Raw genomic sequence first — 14730 nt, 5'->3', positions numbered from 1 at the left:
ATTATTATTATTATTATTATTATTATTATTATTATTATTATTATTATTATTATTATTATTATTATTATTATTATTATTATTATTATTAATTATTATTATTATTATTATTATTATTATTAAATTATTATTATTATTATTATTATTATTATTATTATTATTAATTATTGATTATTAGTATTGTTCCTAATTTATATGGCGATTAATTATTCGCAAATGATAAATTAATTGCTATAAGAAAATTCATTATAGCATTCTTCATATTTACTTTTTCATTATTTTTCTTTTTTTGTTATCGTTTACAATAGTTTATTGATTCATAATTTTGTTGAATGAAACATTCATCCAGAAATCAGTTGAGATATTCGAAAATTAGAGTGGAAGAGGAAAAGTTAACTCCGATGTTTATTTTGGAAACTCTACAGATGTAGCTTAAATTTTCTATGGTTAAAAAATATTTGCTTATGAGAGAGTTATCAAAAATGAGACGGCAGGAAGTCGTACTGCAAAATGGATAGAATCTGAACAAGTGTAATTGTCCTCAACTCGAGACTTGTTAATTATTGTTTGTGATTTCTAGTGATTTGGATCTGTTAATGGTAACGAAGGGATGGTTCTCTCGATGTTCCTGAAAGTTACAGTTGTTCTTTGTCTATCCTTTTCCATGATAATAAGATATGCTACTGTTGGAGAAATAAAAGCAGTTTGATAAATTAGCTTATTCAAATTCATTTTTTTTTTAACCCACTTCTATCGTTTCAGTATCATCCGGATGCTCTGAGAAAATCTGGGAATGTTAATATACAAGTAGCGATTTATTTGGAAATTAAGGATGCATATGAAGTGTTAAAAGATAAGAAAAAGCGACAAGACTATGATTTAGAACTTACCAATACATTCAATGCTCATCGGACATACGGGAAATACGGTGGAACAACTGGTCAGAATTTTAAAAAATGCGATCCATCAAATGTAAGCTTTTACACTGATGGTTTATATCCAGTTTTTTGATGCCATTTATGCGACATTAATAAATCCTGTAGTTTCTTCAGCAAATATTCGACCATCTACCAATGCAAAGATTTACAAATTTAGCACACTTTAATGGCATTTATTGTTAGTCTTTGATATGAGGGGAATAAGAAAAAAGAAAACAGTGCTATATTGGGGGAATGGGAATTTTATAAAACGCAAAATCTATTGCCGACTTACTTCCTGATGGCCAGTGAATACGATTAATTGTGAAACCTAATAATAATTGCTTCCTTAAAGGTCATTTTACATATTACATCGGAGTATTTCCATATAAAGAAATTTGTTGCGAATATATTTTTGCTCCAGGAAACACGGTGAAGTCCTGGTAAATCTTAAACTTACAATATGTGTCGTTCATCTTATAAGAGGTGATAAAGTTATCTTATAAAAGATGCTGAACACTGGAGTAAAAGTTCTAGAAGAAATGATATCACGGTGTCATAGATGAGTGATAAAAATACGTGAGTTTATCGAACGAAATTTATCATTACTTTTTCTCGGATTAAGCTATATTTTGATTAGTTTTTCAGTTTTACGCAAGAACACCGCAATATGATAATGACAAATGGTACGAATGGTATCAGAGTCGACGTATGGATCAAGTAGGAACAGATTGGATTCGGAAGTAATCATCTTTTTTTCTTTGTGATTTAATTGTAATTTCAGCACTTTTTTTTCAATTATAGAAATTTTACTTTCAATTCAATTTCTAAGAAGGCCAAGTTCATCCCTTTCAAAGAATAAAATATCAGAAGACTGGGACAGGATTATTTTCAATCAGTTATTATTCATATATGTCAGTAAATGTAGAGAGTGGTTTGGAAAACCCGAAAATAAATATCGTCAGTAAATTCGAGAGTGGTTTGAAAAATTTTTGCTCTGATCCTGCTATTACTACAAGGAATGAAAAATCTTTATAGGAGTATTAAGCTGACATTTTCATTAATTTGAAAATGACTTCAGAAAATTTCAGAAATACTGTAGACTATTGGACGAAAACAATGTTGGCTTTTTTCGTTATATCTTTCATATTTTCGATCATTATACGCGTGCGAACTGAACAGTAAGCCTTTTCAAAATTTTGGAAGAGAATATTATTTTGTTACATCGGAATAAAGCGAAGTTTTGCATTATTTAAAGAAAGCTATAAAACTGCTTGTAGATTTTCGGATGATTTTGATATTTTTGCCATCCATGCAAGTGTAGTTTGGTAATACCATTCCTCATCTTTTTTTTTTTGTAATTTCTCACTTTAAAATGGTTTATTTTACTGGAATTCAGGTGGTACATTTTAAATTTCACGGAAATCGTTGACTTTCCAGGTTTCGACGAAAAGAATGGATTGAACACATGATGCGAAGAAATAAGGCAAAAGAAATGGAAATTGAAGATTCGAAACGATATCCCTAAACAATACTAAAAGTCGAGAAAGAAAGAATCGAGGAAGTTGATAAAAACCTAAAAGCCGATATGGATGTAAGAACGTAGGAGCGAAAATTTGTGTGTATAGATACACATATTCGCTCATATTTGCCGATATTATCATACGTTTTATTTGATCTATCTAGAAGTGACCATATCTGTTTTGAAAGAAAAACATATATGTTTTCAATTTACTGAAGGATACCAGGTTTTAGGGTCTTATTATTTATCATGGTCTGATTACTAAAAATTCGTAAGTTGTTGAAGTAAGGATACCAAAAAAAATCATGGACATGCTTAAGAATAAGTTTGTAAAAGCATTAACTTCTATACCTTTCCGATATTTTCTCGAATATCCCTTTTTTTAAATCGGTGATATTAAATGTGACAACCAGTTACTATTGTTCTTTTGCTCATCAAATCTATGCGGAAAATTCTCGGTAATCCTGGTCATCTGGAAGATTCTGGGTGGTCTTGGCAATAATTAATTTAATTTAAAAATCTGATTATTGCACTTATTTAGATACAAGGTGAAATATTTCAGTTTTATAAATTGACTTTAATATGCTGGTGGTAAATTCGACTGATAGTAGATCAAGTAGATTTAGCAAAAATAAAAGTGTTGGGATAATATTGAAATTTAAGTTCGATTTTATGGTTCCAATTTATAATTTCTATTTCAAGTTATGAAAAGTTTTTCTTTCCACATGGATGTTATGCTTATATGAATAGTCCGAATAATTTAAGATAAAACAAATGAATCAATTGAGAATTGAATGAATGATAATCAAAAATATTAAGTGGAACAAAAAATTGTTTAGTTTAATTTAATTCCTTAATTATCGGGCAATCCCATCACTTTTTTCATTCTCTACCATTTACTAGTCCTTTTGTCATGTTTACGATTAGCTTTTGAGTAATCAACTTTATCATTTTATTCAATCATTTTATTGCATTTATTATTGAAACAGTAATTTTCATCACCAAATTGAAATATTTTCGGGTTACTTTGTATAATCTACCTTTTGAAACGGATTTATTGTGCAAATCCAATTTTATTTTATTCTTCAAACAATTGCAAATTATGTTGTGTTATCAAATCATAACAAACATATTTTTGTTCTATATATACCTTGATTTGTAAACAAAATTTAACTTTTAAGATGATAAAATTTTTCAAAACGATTCATTCATTGTTTATTCTATGATTTTAAAAAAAAATCATTCATATGATCCTTTTACACTTATTTTTGTTATTTTTAATTATTTCTGCTAAGCATAATCAAATATGTGAATTTTAACATTTTTCTTGCTCGTTTTTTTCGGTTAGAATTAGTAAATTCTTAATTTTAGTCTGAAATCTGATTACATCTCGAGTTTTATGTGAGAAGTGTTATTTTTCAAGAAGCATTATCCTGGAATATGGCTTGATTTTGAAGTATGACAAAAATAAATTGATGAAGGACAGTTCTACCCTTATATTTTTCTTTTCATTTCACATGAAAGTGTTATCATGATTGTCGTACTTAAAATTAGTTAATTAGTTTATGAATAATTATTTGTTTTTATTTAATTCCTCACTTTTATCCTCTTCCTTAGATTCCATCTTACCTACATATCGCAAAATGGACGAATGATTAGTGAACTGATGAGATGGATAGTTGAACATTGGAATGATTCAAATTACTTTTCACAATGTTTTCTGGATATCGCTTAATCCTAGTGAAACGAATCCTTCATTCATCTAATCGATTCATACGACAAGCAATTGATTATCAGAAAAATTACTACGATATACTGGGAGTTAGCATAATGCGACACAACAAGAAATCAAAAATGCATTCTATATGTTGTCCAAAAAGGTTAGGAAAAATTTGCAAATAATGTGAATAATTATCATATATTTTAAAATAAATCAATGGTGTTTTATGACAACTTATTAATGATTGAACTATTAGTGATCGAATCAATAAATTAGGTAATTTTGATGGTATTATAATATTATATAAATATTATTTCTTTATTTCTGGAATATTTTAACATAAAACGTCTTTCATAGTAAATGTACAGTATCTTTATCGTTTATATGAGGCTATAAGCACTGACACATTACTATATCTTAAGCTGTATTTGATTATTTGATTTTAATGTCAGTGATGAGCTCTGTATAGTTTTTTTTTTCTTTTTCTTAGCATTAAATGTCGGCTTAATTTTCTTTTATGATATATATACATTACCTTTACCGTTTGCTATGAAGCCATAAGCATTAACAAGTTACTTACCTTACAGTTATATTGGATAAAAAAATCAAACATCTTTTATGGTAAATGAAGTACTCATTTTCATACCAATGATGAGCTCTGTACATAAGTTTTGTAGATTACAACAAATTTTCATGAAGAGAAGTAATCACAGATTTCTTTTCCATATTTTTAGTATCATCCGGATATCACTGGGAGTGCTGCTGAGAGCATGCTTACGAAACGATTTATCGCGATTAAAGAAGCATATGATGTATTGAAAGATGTAGAGAGCCGGAATGAATACGATGCATATCGTGCGCAAACAAGTTGTGATTACGATCAGCAAACTTATAGTAAGCAAAATACTGGATTTGGTACCCGGCGAAGTAATCGTTACGCGGGTAGCAATCAGTATCGTAGTAGTTGGCACTATGATGATGCTCATTTGAAGAAGGTTAAAATTTCATACACTTTAGTATATTTAATTTAGATACCATTATTATGATTCTTGATACCATTATTATGATATTAAAACTGTCGAGTAATTATTAGTGGCATCATCCTTATCTATGAATGTTTGTATGGAAATTTTAAGAAGAGGAAATACAATTGAAGAGACGATTACGAACGCTTTTGAAGGGAAGGTTTCTAAGAAGTGAAAACTGGACAATTATTTTGTTGTTTATTGTCAGAACGGAAATTTTTTTTACTGTTTTAGACTTTCTATTCAGTTTTTTTCCTTTTATTTATATTTTTTCAGGTTTTCGAAGAGTTACGGCGTCGTGCAGATGAATATGAAAGAGAGCAAAAAGAACGAGATGACCAGTTCTGGGAAAGATTTTACCGGGCTGAACAAGAACGATATAAACGGCGGCAAAAAATGCCACCGAGGCCTAATGTTAAACTTGCAATCGATAGGTTTCGTTATTTGTCTAATTTAATTTATATAATAATGTAATTGTTGGCCTATTTTGGACAATAAAAAAGTCTATTCGATAAAAAAGAAAATAATTTTGGATTAGACATCCTGAAATTTTTTCAAGGATTCCATCTAAAGTATACTTGACATACTATCGCAGCAATAACCAAACGAGTAGTTTTGAGGATTTTGATGATGCTTTGAAGAATTTCTGAAAATAAACGAGCATTTTCCCCATTTTATGTTCTAATTAAAGTTCTTTTAGTTGGCTCAATGGACCATTACTTCCATATTTACCTTATTTAAGTGCTGCTTTGATTGTTTATATGATTGGATTCTTTATTCTTTCATTGCACAGCATTGTCACAGGCAGGTAAGCTATTTTTTTTAATTAGACAAATTTTTGAATACTTTAATTAGTGGGAAGAACTTTGAACTTTGTTACTGTAAAAAAATGAGATTTCAAGATTTGCATTCATTAATTATCTGATTTCAAGGGAAACATTTGCTGGTATAAATGAGGACGATTGTCCACAAACAAAAATTAACGAAACGAAGACTGGAGAAAGTGAAGCACATACGGAGAATTTCAAATATGATCCATTATGCTAGCATTATGAATAGAAAATAATTCGCATCTTTCAAACGTTTTGGTTTCAAATGTAAAGCAAGAGCTATTATTTCTGCATAAATTTTGATTTATTTCCTAATACGATGAAACATGCAGTGCTACTGCTTCCTGTTATAAACATCACAGGTACAATCATTGATAATCAACTACCTATTTGAAGATTTTATTTCCTTATTTTTCCCTTAAATTATGTTTTCAGATAAACTTTTTTACCGACCTCTTAAAATAATCCAGTATTTTGAAAATTTCATACTACATATATTTGATAGCAACATACTACTTCAGATTTTTCGCTGGTACTTTGGTACATTTAATCCAGAAAAGAAACATATATATATATATATATATATATACTCACTTAAAATGTGTAGTTCAAAGAAAGATCAATTTGCATTCTTTGAAATCTAAACAGTCTTGATATACTTTGTTTCTGAAAGCTTCAATTGAGCAATTAGATTGTGATATGATCTATTATTTCGCTTGGAAGTTGTTACATACCTATCAGATGCTTTCCTATAGGTTTGAGAATTTTCTCATGGGAATTATTTGGATTTAGGGATTTTTTCGCCATTTAATCGGGAGAAGTAAAGTTAAGCCGTTCAAATTCAAGGATTTTTCAATTTAAATTGAAAAATAGTTTGGGATGAATTTCAAAACGAACGCATTTTCCTAAATTGTTTGGGGAATACAAAACAAGAATCGTTGGCAGCACAAAGGTAAAGCTACGAATTCGTTGCTTGTTTTATCATTTATTTGGATTAATCCACAGCCAATCTCATTCGGTACTATTCTATTACAACTATATTGTTTGGTATTTAATCGATAAAGGTGAAGTTGAAATATCTGAATTTAATTAGCAAAAATGAAATTGAACCATCTAAATATTATCATTTCGATAATGGAATTAAATTTTTTTCAGGTTAGATTCATTTAAAAAAAAATGAAGTCACTGAATCTAACTTTTGAAGCAGCTACGTTGATAGTTTAATTTATGGTTTATCGAGTCATCACGTACTTGACTTCACGTTCTCTATGCTTGCGTACGTACGTGAAATCCTGTGGTCGAACAACTCGTAAATGTAATGGTAGCTGGTCGTTTTCCTCAAAAAAGGGACTTTTGCGCTTTTTTGTTTAGAACTGAATCTCATAACGATTCCAAGTACGGTGGTTATTTGCGTATGGCGGGTTAGCATGTTTCGAGATGGTGGTTGGTGAGGCGGGGGAGGGATTGGATGACAAGATATCACGGTGAGGCGGGGTGTCTGAGGAGATACTTTGGAGTCAAAGTGGATACGGGACAAAGTTGATGGAATTAAGTGAAAGGAAAGGGAAGAAATAAGGATATTGCTAGGATTTGAGATTTTCGATGTCTTTTGTAGAAAATGTTTAGAAAGAAAAGATACGACACATTCATGCATCTGTTTTTTTTTTACAAAAAATAAGGTATACAGTTCTGCAAATATATTTAAACGAAAAATGAATTTAGGTATATTCTCTCTCGTTTACTACCATCATATCTACTGGTCAAAGTATGTTATTGCAAACTTAGGTTTGCTAGCTTAATGAATACTTGGTAGTAACTGATAAGCGGATTGTCGTCAGTAAATCTAACAATTGATTATTCAGGTACAGTTAATGGTTACTTGTTCGACATTTATTTTATATTAATTTGTGTATTTTGAGAAATGTTACCAACTAATAAATGTAGGCATTCTAGGGATAATATAATGACGTGGCAAAACGAGCAATTCCTGGAAGTTTTACGATGTCCTGTATTGGTTGTTGGAGTTGGTGGTATTGGTTGCGAATTGCTCAAAAATTTAGCCTTAACCGGCTTTTCCAACATCGAAATTGTAAAACTTTGCGTTTTTCATATGGCAGCTTTTTCATCCAAACTTCATGACTACTTTTATAGAGTTACCGCTGTCAGTTACAGATTGACTTGGATATAATTGATGTAAGCAATCTGAATCGACAATTCTTGTTTCGTCGTGAACACGTTGGTAAACCAAAAGCAGTTATTGCCGCAGAAGCAATTCGATCAATTGCTCCTAATGTAAAAATTGTGTGCTACCATGATTCAGTGCTAAAGTATGTCGCCCATTTTCAAGGAATATTTCTTAAACAAAACTCAGTAATTTTGGGAATACCTGGGATTTGCAAGAACTTATGTTGTTCATGAAATGTTTGGTATTTTGATTGCAGAAATCCATGTAATGCTTTCTCCATTATTTTAGAGAAGAATACGGTGTCGACTTTTTCCAGAAATTTACAGTGGTTCTTAGTGCACTGGATAACATAGGTAGGTAAAACATATGCACTAAGAAGTTTCTAAAACTTTCAAAATTTCCTTCTCAAAAAGTAACACATATTCGTTTTTCTTACCACTGAAAATGATTTCCTTTTGGGTGAATTTGGCGAAACTCGAATATTTTTATTTTCCAAAGTTTATCCTATTTCAGCCGCGCGAAATCATATCAATCGACTTTGCTTAGCAGCTCGAGTACCTTTAATTGAAAGTGGTTCTTCCGGTTATTTGGGACATGTAAGTTTTTCATACATTCAATAGCCTAATAGATAGATGTCTTTTATAATAAGATGTTATAGAATCAAAACTTGGTTAAAATTATCCTTAAATTCAGGTACGCCCAATAATTCGTGATTACACCGAGTGTTATGAATGTAATCCAAAGACAGCGCAAAAAACGTATCCTGGATGTACGATCCGTAACACACCATCGGAGCATATCCATTGCATTGTTTGGGCAAAACATCTTTTTAAGTACATACTTTTTTACTTCTTGACAATCCCCATGTTAATTATGTGAGAGTTATATAAAATGGTTTTCAATTTCGTATTTGGATTAATGCATAATATGCGTTACTAGTTGATAATGATGCTCTTGTGATTTGCAAAAATGTACCAAGGAGTATTCAAAGTAGTAGTGATAGTCAAAGTACTGAAAACTTCGTTTTCAGTCAACTTTTTGGTGAGCCGGATGACGAAGATGAAGTGTCTCCGGATTTAACAGATGCTGAGAATCAGGATGGTCCGAGTATAAATAGTGATGGAGAAAATGGAGATTCAACTCTTAATACGAAACAAAATGATGGTGGTGATCCGCCTGTACATGGTGACAGTGATGGGCTTTTGAATAGAATCAGTACACGAAAATGGGCTGTCGAAAACGATTATGACCCAAAAATTCTTTTCAGAAAAGTATGTTTTCCCATAAATTTACTCAGGATTTTATGCGATTGTCATTGCGACATTTTTTATTTTATGTGATATGGGACTTATTCACTAATCAAACAAGAAATATCTGAGCTTTTGTTTTTATGTTTAGGTTGTAATAACTGCGGAGCATCTAAAATTGAGGTTTTCATTTTCTGTATGCTTATAAAAGTCATATTTCAGTTCTTTCACAGTGATATCAATTACCTTTTGAGTATGACGAATTTGTGGAAGCAAAGAAGGAAACCCTTTCCGCTGGAATGGGATAATCTTCCGAATGAAAGTAAGTTTTGGCTGTGGCATAAACTTCAAAATAATTTTCATTCAGTTCTTATAGAGCGAATCCAAAATTTAGTGATTTATTTGGATTTCATAATCCCAGAACTTGTTGTCTTGAATTAATTTTAAGCAAGGAAAATTCTGAAAAAGCTTTGAGCTTTTTTTTGAAAAAAGGGAAATTTGAAAAAAACTGCTTAGAAGTGCACTCCTTCCGAAAATTGTTGTAGGTTATTTATTATTTGATGGTTTAAAAATGTCATACCATATTTAGATGCAAGTTCAAGCAACAATGAACCGAACGCGGAGCTTTGGACAGTTCTGCAATGTAAGGAAGCTTTTGAAAATGCTGTCTCTACATTGAGCAAACGTGTTAAAGATGGATCAGTGTTATCGTGGGATAAGGTTTGGTTCATTTATTTTTTTTTATTAAAATATATTGCAGGCTTTTTGCATTAATAAGCCAGTTCTGATTTTTTATTTATCAGATCTGTATTTTACCAAGCTACTTTTAATTTGAACTTTGAATTGCAAATGGCTTTCCTTCAGGATGATGAACCGGCAATGCATTTTGTAGCAGCATGTGCTAATCTTCGTGCCCATATCTTTAGCATCCCTCTTAAAACGTTTTTCGATATAAAATGTAAGTTTACGAAAAGAGTTTTAGTAGTATTTTGTTTTGCGAATTCTAACAGAACATCTCTTAATTTTTTCGCTAGGAAAGAATGTTAATGAAATAACTGACAACCGACAAGTGTCTTTACGTTTACTCCGAAAAGAACTTGGAAAATGTTGCAATACCATTGACGCATTTCGAAAAGACAAAGGAATTTGGTAATTCTTAGAATTGGCTGAATAGCATAAAAGAGAAATGAGGTTTAGGGTACTCTATTTGAAATTTCCGAAATTTATTTTGCAGCGATGGCCGGCAATATTATACCAGCAATTGCTACTACAAATGCTATAGTAGCGGGAATGATCGTTACTGAAGCACTAAAAGTTGTTTTCGGTACGAAGGACAAACTGCGAAATGTTAGTTTTTATTTATTTTGAAACTATGACTTGTTTGATTTCTCCACATGTTTTATATGTTATTTTATTAATTGTTCAACCAATTCTAAGCTACATATTGCTAAATCGTCTAATAGTTTTGCTGTCTAATGAAAAAATATGTTAGACAAACAAAAGATTGGGACTTATACAAATGACAAAATATCAATGACAGGATTTGTCACATTTTGAAGCTAGAGTTTTTCATTTTTTCTTTTTTACAGGTTTTCATAAAACCGAAGCCAAATCCACGTGGTAAAATTTTAATTGAGGAAGTGCCCTCTAAGCCTAATCAACAGTGTTACGTTTGCTCGGAACGACGAGAAATAACACTGAAACTAAATGTTAAATTAACCGTTGTTCATTCGTTGGAAAACAAGTTTTTAAAGGGAATTTTGCATATGGTAGCACCTGATGTTATGATTTCTCTAACTGGCAATATCATTATTTCAAGTGAAGTAGGTGAAACTAAAGGTGAGCATTTACTTCTCTTCCTTATAAGTAACAGCTTTTTCACTTGTTTTTCTAATCACTAATCAAGAATCGCCTGTAATAGTTCTTCAGCAGCAATATTAATATGTCTTGAAAACTTCAAAAAATTGTTTATAAATGTACGCGAAGATTAATGCTTTGCTACAATCAAGATGGTAAAGTCTACGTAAAATATTCCTTATGAAAAACTTGTTTCGAAATCTGTAGGAGAAGCTACGTTTTATAAGCTATTCAATCTTCGTTAAATCAGCTCTCTCGTGTTATTTTGAAGCCACAAAGATTTTCTTGATAGCTTAGATACTTTATCTAAAATACTGTTCTCCTTTTGACTGATTTTTTATAGCCATTAGTGAGCGGATTCTGGAAAAAGTGGGTGTTGTTCATGGTTGCATCTTAGAATGCGATGATTTCTTGCAAAGATTGGAACTTCGGATTCGTATTGAGCACACCAGTGAACTGAAGGCTGACGAGTTTGTGATAGCAATGGACACTGGTGTCACTACAGCAAATGGTTGGTTTGATTTGTATTTTGTTCAGATCTGGATGAAGTTTGATAGGCTTCTTGGCTATAAGTGTATTTCAATAAGTGTTGTTAAAATGCTAAGTTTTGTTTATGGATATTTGGTAGGTTTGCTTTTCAGTTTTTCATATAGTGGGGAAAAGAAACTTGTTTTGAAAAAGGTGCGAAAGTGTATGTGTCAAGGATTCCTTTTTTTAACTGTAAATCGATTTATTTATTTTTTTCCTTTTACAGGACAAAAAAGATGGAGAGCAAGAAAATAGGAAAAAGAGGTCATTGTCCGCAACTGATGAATGTTCACCAGCTAAAATTCGGAAATGTGATAGTGAAATTAATTCATAGTGTCGGATTATATTCCTTTCGTTTATTATTGAAATTTTTTGCTTATTTTGTCCTTTGCTTACCTTAAATTTTTTTACTTTCTGAGATTCTTATTTTGCCACACGTGCAGAATCTATTTATTACAAGGTTTCAGTCCTGGAACGCAATTAATTTGGCTAAGAGTAGAAAAAATTTTTAAACTCTCTTGTACAACTCGCTGTTGCTCCTTCGAAGTTTTTCGAAAAATCGGAAAAGTAGGAGAGCCAGTCCATTCCCCTATTTTTATTTTTTTTTCATGTGTTGGAATATCTGGGCGTGATAAATTATCAAAAACTTTATGAATAAATTATTGTACATTAAGTTATACTTCATAATGTATGAATTATGATTTCTTAATAAGAAAATAAAAATAAATTGGCTATCGCCATATTTCACTCCTACGTTTCGCAATGTAATTTATTGTTTCGACAATTCTAAATATTTTTCAATTTGCAATTGCCCCTTTTTCGGGTACTTCTCGATCTTCAGCATCTTATTTTCCGACAGGTGTTTTTATATGACGGCAGTACTGAAAAGAAAGACGATAAAAAATTAATTTGATTTCCTAGCATTTCTAACAAATCAGCTCTTAACAATCTTCCTTCTTCATCTACACTTGTACCATTACAGATGCTTTTTTATGGAATCGAAAGTATTTCAAGTTATCAGTAATTGAAATACTCTAGTTATAAGCTGATTGGATTTATTTTTTGAAATGCCACTTTCATCTTGATTTCTTGTCCTCATTATTACTATCTCTCACATCGTTAACCAATTCTACGACACTGGGGAAAATTATGTTGGTTAAATTTCTAGTCGTGTTGTTTGTTTTTTATTTTACAGTTATATATCACTTATCGAAGGATCAAGAAGTGTACAGGGAATACGGTGGAGAATTACTGTCGTAAAAACTTTGACTAAATTTCTGCACGTAAAATACGTAGTGAATTATCTTTAATTTGATGCAAAATACATTGTTTGTATTAATTTACGCAATAAATGCAAAGTGTCAATTTGTCCAAGGGAATAGTATTCTGCAGAACAATGGAAGACAAAGGTCAAATGTCACATCATTGAGATGAATGATAAGAAGTTGAATTGAATGACACAGAAAATATAAATCGTGATTATTTGTTCAAAAAGGAATAAATAGTTCATACAACAAGTATTGAGCTTCCATTATCTTTGGACTGTATTTGATAAGAAAGCCATCATATCAAATAAGTAATTCATTTTTTTTTTAGATTAATATTAACTAAAATTAGCGGATATTACAGTATAAATACTAAATACTTTAAAGAATATTTTATAGAATATTTCCAAAGTTCATATATTTTTTTTGGCATTTTATCATTAAATTTACTTATCTAATTTAATTCATTTGAATTCAAATTTTTTACTAACAACAATACTTTAATCTAAATCCTGAAATTGCAAACATTCTGTTTGCTCTCTTCTCTTTTCCATCCTTATTCTTTATTGATTTCGAATTTTCCACAACAAATTATCCACCTTATATAATCCCAATATTTACTAAGAAAAAAGATATTAAATTGAAATATCACATGAATTAATTCATTTACTTATAATTTTTATGTTATTTTATTTTTTTCTCAAGTTTTTTCTCAAATGAGTTTACAAATTTTCTTTTTAGCACTTCATTAAATCATTCATTCTATATACCTTTTACCATTATTATAAGTTTAGTAGAAAATTTTACGGCATTTTAATACTTTTTTTTCCTTTCAATATTTAAAACTCATTGACATTTATAGTAGGTTAAAGTTTTTTTTTTCTTTCCAAGTCATATTTTAAATTTTCATTCTAAAGTTTAAATTATTCCATTCTTTCTCTCACTTTATATCCAATTATGCCCAATGCAAAAGAAATTATGTTCTAGTTTGCATTTAAATGCTTTTATAATGAAAAGTATTTCATGGTTATTTAAAAAAATGAAAAGAATGGAAAAGGTCACATAATGTCCAGCAAAGTGACCATTTGCTTTTTTTTTGCAATTGTATCAATTTTTCCAACTGAAATTTTCATTTACTTCAATCAAAAATGTATTAATAATATTTGATAGAATGGAATACGACTAGTAATGCAGTTTTCTTTTTCTTTTTTCTTTTACTTCTTATTTTTTTGATTCTAGTTGTGTCGTTTGTGTCGTCTGTGTCGTCTGTGTTGTCTGTGTTGTTTGTGTTGTTTTAACACTGCGTGAAGTACTTCGTGAATCTTTTTTCTTCTTCCTTATCGGAACATTTATTTCTTTCCTAAAATTCAACTTTTATTCATTCAAAATTTTTTCTCAAATATCAATCAACAATAATTAATTAACAGATAAAAATGAATTATTGAAAATTCAATATTTGTATGATAATTTCTTCACGATTATTAATATTTGACAAGATGTAAGCAATCAGAAATATAGCATTGTGCTGTATAATATAATAATAACTAAAAATAATAATTTAATAATAATAACGATAATACTACTAATAACAACAACAATAATAATAATATAATAATAATAATAATAATAATAATAAT

At 30.1% G+C, this 14730-nt stretch overlaps 3 protein-coding genes across 3 annotated transcripts in view; all 3 read left to right on the top strand.

Moving 5' to 3' along the window:
• The window catches only part of LOAG_07507 (hypothetical protein), a gene marked incomplete at its 3' end in the record, with an annotated part of 3387 nt that extends 945 nt beyond the window's left edge, over positions 1 to 2442 (top strand). The window contains exons 2-5 of the mRNA XM_020447455.1: positions 760 to 969; positions 1563 to 1657; positions 2006 to 2095; positions 2355 to 2442. Coding sequence (XP_020302316.1) covers positions 760 to 969; positions 1563 to 1657; positions 2006 to 2095; positions 2355 to 2442 — 483 coding nt within the window. The remainder of the gene's footprint in view (positions 1 to 759; positions 970 to 1562; positions 1658 to 2005; positions 2096 to 2354) is intronic.
• Positions 2443 to 4049: 1607 nt separating this feature from the next.
• LOAG_07506 (DnaJ domain-containing protein) lies at positions 4050 to 6304 on the top strand. The gene is made up of 5 exons (XM_020447454.1): positions 4050 to 4316; positions 4891 to 5151; positions 5458 to 5615; positions 5882 to 5989; positions 6114 to 6304. Exons 1-5 carry the CDS (start codon positions 4302 to 4304, stop codon positions 6226 to 6228), a joined length of 657 nt encoding a protein of 218 aa, XP_020302315.1. The 5' UTR covers positions 4050 to 4301; the 3' UTR covers positions 6229 to 6304.
• Positions 6305 to 7636: 1332 nt separating this feature from the next.
• On the top strand, positions 7637 to 12318 carry LOAG_07505 (ThiF family protein). Its single transcript, XM_020447453.1, has 14 exons — positions 7637 to 7873; positions 7956 to 8100; positions 8184 to 8338; positions 8485 to 8549; positions 8710 to 8792; positions 8890 to 9029; positions 9227 to 9467; positions 9666 to 9765; positions 10033 to 10163; positions 10308 to 10401; positions 10678 to 10790; positions 11033 to 11282; positions 11644 to 11811; positions 12055 to 12318. The coding sequence occupies exons 2-14, from the start codon at positions 7975 to 7977 to the stop codon at positions 12081 to 12083; spliced, it is 1695 nt and encodes a 564-aa protein (XP_020302314.1). The 5' UTR covers positions 7637 to 7873; positions 7956 to 7974; the 3' UTR covers positions 12084 to 12318.
• The last annotated feature ends 2412 nt before the right edge of the window (positions 12319 to 14730 follow it).

Source organism: Loa loa, assembly GCF_000183805.2.
Source record: "Loa loa unplaced genomic scaffold supercont3.179, whole genome shotgun sequence".
NCBI classification, from domain to species: domain Eukaryota; kingdom Metazoa; phylum Nematoda; class Chromadorea; order Rhabditida; family Onchocercidae; genus Loa; species Loa loa.
This window is presented reverse-complemented; position numbering and strand designations above follow the sequence as displayed.

Coding starts and splice junctions, on each gene's coding strand:
- LOAG_07506 (XM_020447454.1), top strand. Junction 5,152..5,457: donor ATGATGCTCATTTGAAGAAG/GTTAAAATTTCA, acceptor ATATTTTTTCAG/GTTTTCGAAGAGTTACGGCG. Junction 5,990..6,113: donor CACAGCATTGTCACAGGCAG/GTAAGCTATTTT, acceptor TCTGATTTCAAG/GGAAACATTTGCTGGTATAA.
- LOAG_07505 (XM_020447453.1), top strand. CDS start 7,975: ATGACGTGGCAAAACGAGCAATTCCTGGAAGTTTTACGATGTCCTGTA. Junction 10,791..11,032: donor CGAAGGACAAACTGCGAAAT/GTTAGTTTTTAT, acceptor TCTTTTTTACAG/GTTTTCATAAAACCGAAGCC. Junction 11,283..11,643: donor TGAAGTAGGTGAAACTAAAG/GTGAGCATTTAC, acceptor GATTTTTTATAG/CCATTAGTGAGCGGATTCTG.